Source organism: Myotis davidii, unplaced genomic scaffold (assembly GCF_000327345.1).
Source record: "Myotis davidii unplaced genomic scaffold, ASM32734v1 scaffold167, whole genome shotgun sequence".
NCBI lineage: Eukaryota > Metazoa > Chordata > Mammalia > Chiroptera > Vespertilionidae > Myotis > Myotis davidii.
In genome coordinates this window covers 903,910-912,864 of record NW_006300048.1, presented here as the reverse complement: position 1 = coordinate 912,864, position 8,955 = coordinate 903,910, and the positions used below count along the sequence as shown (strand labels likewise).

The following is an 8,955-nucleotide window of genomic DNA, read 5'->3' as shown; positions in this document are numbered from 1 at the left end:
AGTCCTACAGATCACCAAGCTGCCTTAGGCTTGCACAAGCCTCGCTTATGGGTCCATTCCGGGCACCCCTCCCCCTGACCCTAATCCCACCTTGTCTCCAAGGGCTGTGCTTGAGGCGGGTCACAGGTCACTGTGTGGGCTCAGGGAATGCGGACAGGCAGGGGACAGACACAGTGAGCAGATGTGGGATTTGGGGCTCAGAGGGCCTGGGTCCCACCCTGCAGGGCAACTGATACATGAGTGATCTTCAGCCTCAGCTTGGGAGGCTTGAGGCTCCTCCTAACCCTGAGCCCCTCCCCCATATGCCTCCTGAAAGCTTCAGAGGTGCACAGCCCCCCTACATTTCCCCGTGATGGTCAAGGGTTAAACAGTACCTTCAAGACCCCCGCCCGGCTGCCGAGTCTGCCCCACTCCCTGTTCGGTCAGCTGGGGGCCTGGCGCACACACATTAGCTGCTCGGTCATTCTCTGCCCAAACCTGGGCTCATTGCCCACTGCATGTCGGGCACGGGGCGAGGCCCTGGAAGGGGAATGGAACCCTGAGACATAAATAAAAGGCTATGATGCGGGGAATGGGGGCCATAATGGAGGCCTGTTGGATGGAGGCCCAGAGGAGGGAGGGGGCCAGGTTGCTGGTGAGGCCAGGAGTATGGACTTGCCTGCAGGACTCCCCCGAGGAGGTGGCACTACAGGGGCCTGGTTGGATGAGCAGGAATTTATCCAAGGGAGGCAAAAGGGTTTGGAGGGGAGGAGGGCGGTATTGCAGGTTGAACATGCACGATACGCTAAAAAACAATGGAAACAGAGGAGACCATAGAATACAGCCATCATACAAGTGACAGCATGACGTCTCCTCTACAGCCGCTTCCCTGAGGGCACTGCCCCCCTCCATGCCTTCGCAGGGCATGCGGTGCTTCTCAGTCCTCGCTTGGTCCAGGCCTTGCATGGGCTCCTCCTGCCCAGGGCTGGGGCTGGAAGGCTGAGCCCTGGAGTGGCCCTCACTGTCGTCTCTCACAGCTCCAACCCCGTCCACCGCCAGGACCACCAGGACCACCGGGACCACCAGGACCACCGGGACCACAGCCGGGACCTTAGCCATCAGCCCTGTCATTGACGGGTACTGTCCCCCCTCCCTGTCCCCTTACACCTCCGTTGCCTCCCATCCATTGCCAGAAATGCCAGATACCTCCAACTACATGTTCCCATGGACACTTGGCTCTCAGGGGGATGAAATGGGGCCTTTTTCAGGTCACTTTACCTTTTCGAGCCTCAGTTTTCTCATCTGCAAAATGGAGTCAGTAACTTTCCCACCGTACGACAGGGTTTGCTGCCTTTGCTACTATTGACATTTGGGGCCAGACAATTCTTTGTTGGGAGGGGCTGTCCTGTGCATCCCTGGCCTCTACCCACTAGCCAGTAATAGCACACACCTCCCCCAGGTACCCATTGTACCTGGTATCCAGGCAACGAAAATGTCTCCAGACATTGGCAAGTTAGCCTCTGGGGACACAAAGGACCCAGTGCCTGGCCTGTTCCTTTTCCCTTTTCCCTGTTCCAGCCTGTCTCCTCCTTTCAGGGGAGCCACAAGGTCCAGGCAAAGGCTCATCCCAGTGACCACAGCCCATGGCCTGACTCCTCTACCTCTGTCGCATGGTTCCCAAGCGCCCCCCCCCCTCCTCCCCCCTGCCGCCACTGCGACTGGCCTGAGGGCTGGTTTTCTTCCCACCTCTGTCCGCCCACCCTCTCTCCACCCTCTGTCATGCAAATCCTGAGCCCCTGCAAACTCGTTTCTTCTCCAAGGCATTGCACCAGAAACTAAGGGTGCTGGTCAGTGTAGCTGAGTAGTCGGTGTCCCCAGAGCTGCTGCCTCGACCCACGACACCTGACACACCAGGCACCTTCACTAGGAGCCTGCTGTGTTGTGAGAAAGTCTACCTTTTCTTCCTCTGACTGAAGACAGGGCCTATGAGAATGCATTTATTATGTACAGAGCTCTTTGTCTCTCCGAGAGCTGACTGCATCTCTCAGCCAAGGGTGGGGGGTGAGGGCCTGGGACCAAGAGCAGTTGAGGGAAGGATGCCAGAGCTGTGAGCACAGATCCCAAAACAGGGGCCCCGAAGGCCAGATAGGGGACAACACGCAGTCAGAGCAAACCTGGAGACATGGTCAGCATTCCTACTTACAGAGGGGGAAGACTACACGCCCAGAGGCCGGATAGGCAGAGAGCTTGGCTGTGGGGCTGTCTCCTGGCCAGCTCAGCAGGAGCGTCCAGACCACCGGCTTGGGGAGGGATGAGTTCCCCACAGAAGCCTGGCGCCTTCTCGCCTCACCTGGCTGGTCCTTGTTCCCAAGCCCCCCAGGCCACAGCAATATCATCCTCAGTGTGATGGTGGTGCTCCTGCTGCTGCTGGCGCTGGCCCTCCTGGTGATCCTGTACTTCTGGCAACGGCGACGAGCCAGGGCAGGTAAACCTCGCCCATGGGAGGTGCCCGCGAGCCGGCAGACAGGCTCATGTCCCGTTACCAACGAGGAAACAAGCTGAGAGGCCAGCGCCAACTTGCCTACCGCTGGGTATTCTAGTGTCCATTTGAGACCAGATATTTTATCATCATTTCGTAGTTCAGGATTTTAAAACAAATTGATCTAAGGCCGTTCTGGTTTGTGGCATTGCATTTTTCATCATTGCTATCACATTTAAACATTGCCTTCCTTTAGCTTTTTAGTCTCCAAGTTCTAAGTTTCAGCATTGAGCACGTGTAAAATCTACGGCATTTTGTGCAAGAAGATTGTCCCCGTGCCTTTTAATGATTCCTACCTTGTTTTTTGTTGGTTTGTTCAGCACATTCGCACTGTGTTTAGTAACCACATACCCAGTGATGTGTCTGTGGACCTAGAATTGATCAAGTTTACTGGTTTGATGCAAATTATATGCAGACAGCCAATCAGACTTGCTCCCTAGTTTAGCACTAACATCTGCTTTCTGGCACTGATCTGTGCTGGCCGCCCGGGACCTCCCGCAGGATGCCACTTCCCAGCCAAGTCCAGCCTCTCCCCCATCAGGCAGGGTCCCTTCTACCCAGCCAGGTCCTCCAGCCAGCGTCACCCGAATTGCCAGGAGAGAGGTAGAGAGAGGTCTCTCCTTTAAACCTGTTTTTTCACAGGTGAGGGCAAAGCCCATCACATCCATGGCATTTCCACCCATGAGGATGAGACTGCGCATCGGACGGACCACCCTGCACGTCACAGGGACTCTCAGCTTTCCTGGGTATCTTTGTTTTCATTATTGTTCTTTTAAAATGTTTATTGATCTTAGAGAGAGAAGAAGGGAGAAGAATAGAGAGATAGAAACATCGATGAGAGAAAAACATCTATTGGCTGCCTCCTGCACTCCCTCTACTAGGGATCGAGCCCACAACCCAGGCATGTGCCCTGACCAGGAATAGAACTGGGGACTTCTTTGTTCATGGGTTGATGTTCAACCACTGAGCCACACCGGCTGAGCTGCTGCCACTCCTTCTCCTTTTTCTACTTCTCCTTCCCCTCCTCCTCCTCCTCCTCTTCCTCCTCCTCCTTCTCCTTTTTTTTTCTTCTTCTTCCAACTTCCTGGCTTCTGTTTACTTACAGTTTCTAGACTCACTTGTGACTGGTCATGCCCCTAATGCCTTGTCTATGCATGTTCTTTCCCCAAATTTCCCAACTGAAACTCCTCAGAGAGGGAGGGAGAAGCTGACTGACCAAGCTTCCCTCTGTGGGAGACAGCTTTTAATGCCAACTTATCTGCTGGGTCATGACGGCCAGTGGCTCAGCCACTCTGGGTCCCACCCCCAGAGACTTTGGGCTAATAGATCTGGGTGGAGACTGAGATGGCGCTGCTGGTCCTCTGACTGGACTGCACTCTGTGTAGCCTTCCTTTTTCTTTTCTTTCTTTCCTTTCCCATCTTTATTGTTGCGAATATTACAGATGTCCCCCTTTTTCCACCCATTGCCCCCCTCCACCTGTTCCCACCCTGCCCCAGGCCTTCACCACCCTACTGTCTGTGTCCATAGGTAAATCATATCTGCATGTAAATTTTTTGGTTAATCTCTTCCCACCACCCCCCTTCCCTCTGAGATTTGTCAGATTATTCCATGTTTCATGGCTCTGGTTCTATCTTATTCCTCCGGTTTATTTTGTTCATTAGGTTACTTGTTTGTTTTGCTTTTTAGATTCAGTTGTTGACAGATATGTAGTTATTACCATTTTTTGTTCATATTTCTTCTTCTGCCTCCTCCTCCTCCTCTTCTTAAAGAATACCCATCCACATTTCATGTAATACTGGTTTGTTGGTGATGAACTCCTTTAGCTTTTTCTTGTCTGTGAAGCTCTTTATCTGACCCTCAATTCTAAATGACAGCTTTGCTGGGTAGAGTAATCTTGGTTGTAAGTCCTTACTATTCATCACTTTGAATTTTTCTTGTCTGCAAAGTTTCTGTTGAGAAATAAGCTGACAGTCATATGGGCACTCCCTTGTAGGTAACTATCTGCTTTTAGAATTCTCTCTTTGTCTTTAATCTTTACATTTTAATTATGACGTATCTTGGTGTGGGCCTCTTTTGGGTTCCTCTTGTTTGGGACTCTCAGTACTTCCTGGACTTGCAAGACTATTTATTTCACCAGGTAGGGGAAGTTTTTTGTCATTATTTCTTCAGACAGTTTTTCAATATCTTGCTCTCTCTCTTCTCCTTCTGGCACTCACCATAATGAGCACATTGGTATGCTGAAGTTGTCTCAAAGGCTCCTTACACTATCTTCATATTTTTGGGTTCTTTTTTCTTTTAGCTCGTCTGACTGGGTATTGTTTTGCTTCCTGATATTCCAAGTAACTGATTTGATTCTCAGTGTCCTCTACTGTATTGTTGAATCCCTGAAAATTATTATTTATTTCAGTTAGTGTAGGCTTAATTTCTGACTGGTACTTTTTCATGTTTTTTTATGTTCTCACTAAGGTTCTTGAAATTCTCATTAAGATCCTTGAGCATCTTTATAACCATTGTTTTGAACTCTGTATCTAGTAGTTTGTTTGATTCCATTTCATTTAGTGTTTGTTTGTTTGTTTGTTTCTGGAGATTTCTTTTGTTCTTTTATTTGTGACATGTTTCTTTGTTTCTGCATTTTGGCAGCCTCTCTGTATTTGTCCTGTGTATTAGGTGGAGCTACTATGTCTCCTGGAATTGGTAGAGTGGCCTTGTGTAGTAGGTGTCCTGTAGGGCCCAGTGGCTCAGCCTCCCCAGTCATCTGAGCTATGCACTCTAGGTGCACCCCTGTGTAGGCTGTGTGCATAGTCTTGTTATAGTTGAGCCTTGATTGCTCTTGGCATTGCTGAGATGAATTGACTTCCAGGCCAAATGGCTGCAAAGACCCACTGTGACTACAGCAGAAGCGCTGCTGTGCAGGAGATACCCCTATGGAGCAGGACTTGCTTCAGTGGGGCTTTGGTGTTCACTGAGTTTGCCCCTTAATGTGTCACTCGTGGGTGTGTAGAGTTGTAATCTGTTGTGGTCTGAAAATGTCCACTGGGTACACTGGCTCTGGGGCCTCAGGAGGTGCAAAGTCAGCCACTGCTTGCCTTCCCCACCCCCCACACCCCACTGCCCCCAGGAACTACAGAGTGATCTGCACATAGCTGCTACTTGTGTTGAGCTTGGAAGTAGCCAGGAGAGGCCAAGCTGTGAAGCAAGACAGGCTGCTGCTAGTGCCTGGTCTTGGGCCTCTTATTGATAAATATGAGGCATGCTGACACCAGCTCTGATTGTTTGAGAGATTTTAGGAAAGCCTGAGCCAGGACAGGTCAATCATATGGAAAGAAGCTGCAAACAGCTTGAGTAGGGTGGCAAATTGGATGAGGCAGGGTCTCAGGGAATCACCAGGGTGGAGCAAACGGTGTGAACCAGGTTGATGGAGACTCAGGTGTGGTTGCTAGTCAGCTCTGTGACCGTGGAGGTCTCAGCATAGGAACAATGAACCTTATGAGCATTCCTATCTTGGAGAAAGCCTCCCACAAGTTCTTGCTCCCATGCCAGACAATCCAGTTCCTCTCTGTATGTCCCTCGATCCCCTTAAGCCAGTGGTCGGTAAACTGTGGCTCGCGAGCCACACACGGCTCTTTGGCCCCTTGAGTGTGGCTCTTCCACAAAATACCACGTGCAGGCATGCATGTACAGTGCGATTGAAACTTTGTGGCCTATGCGCAGAAGTTGTGCCTAAAATTAAAAACAACAACATACAAACCTGACTTACCCAAGCTTTCCAAGGAGATGCAAGGCCATTGTTCACATTAGTGTTTGTCAGTCATTGTCATGATTTAATTTTATGGATATTGTAAGGTAAATTGTAAAGAATTTTATTTTATCAATAAATAACATCGTTATTAAGTATGATATCAAGTTTTATTCAACGTACTACAGTTTAACTAAGACTTAAAACTTTAAGTAAAGTTTATTAAGTTAATTTTAGGGAACATTGTGGAGTGAAAGAAGATGTAGTGTCGAGGATTGAGAAAGGTATGTTGAGATGGTTTGGACATATAGAGAGGATGAATGAAAGGAGATAGTCGAAACAAGTATACAAGACGTGTGTGGATGGGAGAGTTGGAAGGGGTCGACCTCAGCGAACGTACCTCAATCAGATTGAGGACATTTTTAGCAAAGGCCAGCTTAGGAGTACCCTAATTAAGTTAATAACAATGTGCCTTCCTATATAGTTTAAGTTTGAAAAATTTGGCTCTCAAAAGACATTTCAATCGTTGTACTGTTGATATTTGGCTCTGTTGACTGATGAGTTTGCCGACCACTGCCCTAAGCGATTACCCGAGCACTGGAGTGCAGAGGGAGCAAGTCCAAGTAAGTTCATGCACTGGCCCTTTAAGAGGGACTCCAGCAGCCTTCGGTCACTCAGCCACAATCACCACTGGTTTTTATAGCTCGAAGTTAAGGAGATTTCCCCTCCCGGCACTGGAAACCTGAGCTGAAGGGTCTGGTGTGAGGCTTCTCACAAGTGGCCTCCACAGCCAAGATATCCCTCCCGATTAAAAACACGCTACACATGTCTGTGGAACCAGCCTGTTCCACCCCTCCGCCCCTCCTACCAGTCTCAATGTACTTTCTTCTTTACTTCTCTAATTGTAGGACTTCCAACACCCAGCTTTCTGGGTTTCTGAACGATGGTTGCTCTGTCTTTTAGTTATAATTGTGATGTGGTTGTGGGAGGCTGTGAGTACCATGTGTACCTACACCGGCATCTTGGTTCTTCACCTTCCTTATTCTAATCATGTTCAGTGAAGGTGCCCTTGCTGCCTTCTGCCATCCCCAGAGTTCCTGCAGGACCCACACCCTGTCCCATACCTTTTCCCTGTCCCTATCCTCGGCACAGCTCTGGTCACCCGGGGGCCCCTGACCACTCCCAGCCGTGATCCATACAGTGGACATCTGTCTGTCTTTGATTCCCAGGGCTCCGACCAGCAGCTAGGCTCTGGCAAGGACACTGGGGACATCCACTACGCCTCATTTACCAACCTGGACCCCTTCGGCCTCGAGGACCCCATCTACATCAACACCCGCCCCGGCCTGAGGCCCACATCTGACCCATTTCTGGCTGTGGAATATGCCAGCATCGCTAAAAACTGAGCCCTGCGCCCCAGCCGGCTGCCCAGGAGGAGCCCAGGATCAGCAGGCAGAAGTCACTTCGCAGTGAGCACCTGTGTGAGGCACAGGGCTGCTCTCCCAGGGACGGGTGACTTCTTGTGGCCGAGAAGGCCCCAAACCATCAAGGGCCATCCCTTCCTGCAGAGGAGATGAAGGGGGAGCAAAGGAAGAAAAGCCTTATCACCTAGAGGAGAGAAGCTCTGAGTCTGAGGGCTGTGGGGCAGGTGGGGACCAAGGGGTTTCTGGATACCTGCCTACTCCCCTCTGAGTGGAGAGGGCCTGGGACTCAGTGCTTCTGAGTAACCCAATCTTCACCCCCTCTCTGGTCTCACTTCCTTCCTGACCAGGCTGTGAAATCCTAACGGTTAGGAAAGTTCCTCTGCTGGTGACTGTCCCCATGAGAGCCCCTCCCTTAACTGTCCTCTCAGGGCCTCCAGGCCCGGCTGGAAAGTTCTATCTGCCACCCCAGCTCCTCTCCTCCTTCTTGGCCTCCTAATTCTAATCCATCCTCACCGACGGCCCTGCCAGGACACTCAGCCTTGCCCTTGCCAGGCAGGGCGTGGTAGGGGAGCATCCCTTCCTATTGTGGCCCACTTTATCAGAACTGCCCAGGGCTCCTCTGCCTTCCCCAGAAACTGCGGCCCCTCTGCCCACTGCATCTTAGGCAGACAGAGGGTTAGCGAGGTGCCTGCTTTCCCAAAGTCCACGCCCACAGGGCCCTCTGGAGACAGGCCCTGAAGGGGAGCCCTGAGCCCCGCAACTTCAGGGCCTGTGGGCAGAAAGGCCGTGTCCTGCCGCATTAAGGGGAGGATGACTTGGAATCACAGATTCATCACTTCTCAAGAGTGACATTAAAGGTCATTGAATCCAACGGCCAACGGGGACCCCAGACCCCTCTGTGCGATTCCAGTGTCAGGCGGTCTCTGCTCCCGTCTCTCCCAGGACTGGGAGCTCGCTGCCTCCTGCTCAGGCGGCTGGTTTGGGACTTTTCCATCAGTACCGTGCTCACCTTCAGTCATGATGGGACCTCAGCCTTGCCCACAGGATGGAACCTGAGGACCAGAAAGGGAGAGAAGGGTGGGGGCTTGAGGTCCGCAGGCTGGTGTGGGAGGATGAGGTTTGTTCTTGGATGACTGTTGCTTGTGACATCACCTTCTCCCAGGTTCCCGGCCTGGAGGACACGGTCTGTCCCCAGTCTGAGGCTCCAGGGGAGTGTGATCACGCAGACCTGAAGGGCCAGGCACAGGGGAGAGGGAGGCGGGGAGCATGGCTGGCG

The 8,955-nt window shown here is 51.4% G+C and overlaps 1 protein-coding gene across 1 annotated transcript in view; it reads left to right on the top strand.

The window, feature by feature from the left end:
* LOC107185069 overlaps positions 1-8,744 on the top strand; it is a 10,061-nt gene extending 1,317 nt beyond the window's left edge. The window contains exons 3-6 of the mRNA XM_015572150.1: positions 1,017-1,116; positions 2,352-2,464; positions 3,161-3,264; positions 7,485-8,744. Of these exons, the coding sequence (XP_015427636.1) occupies positions 1,017-1,116; positions 2,352-2,464; positions 3,161-3,264; positions 7,485-7,661 (494 nt within the window). The 3' untranslated portion in view covers positions 7,662-8,744. The remainder of the gene's footprint in view (positions 1-1,016; positions 1,117-2,351; positions 2,465-3,160; positions 3,265-7,484) is intronic.
* The last annotated feature ends 211 nt before the right edge of the window (positions 8,745-8,955 follow it).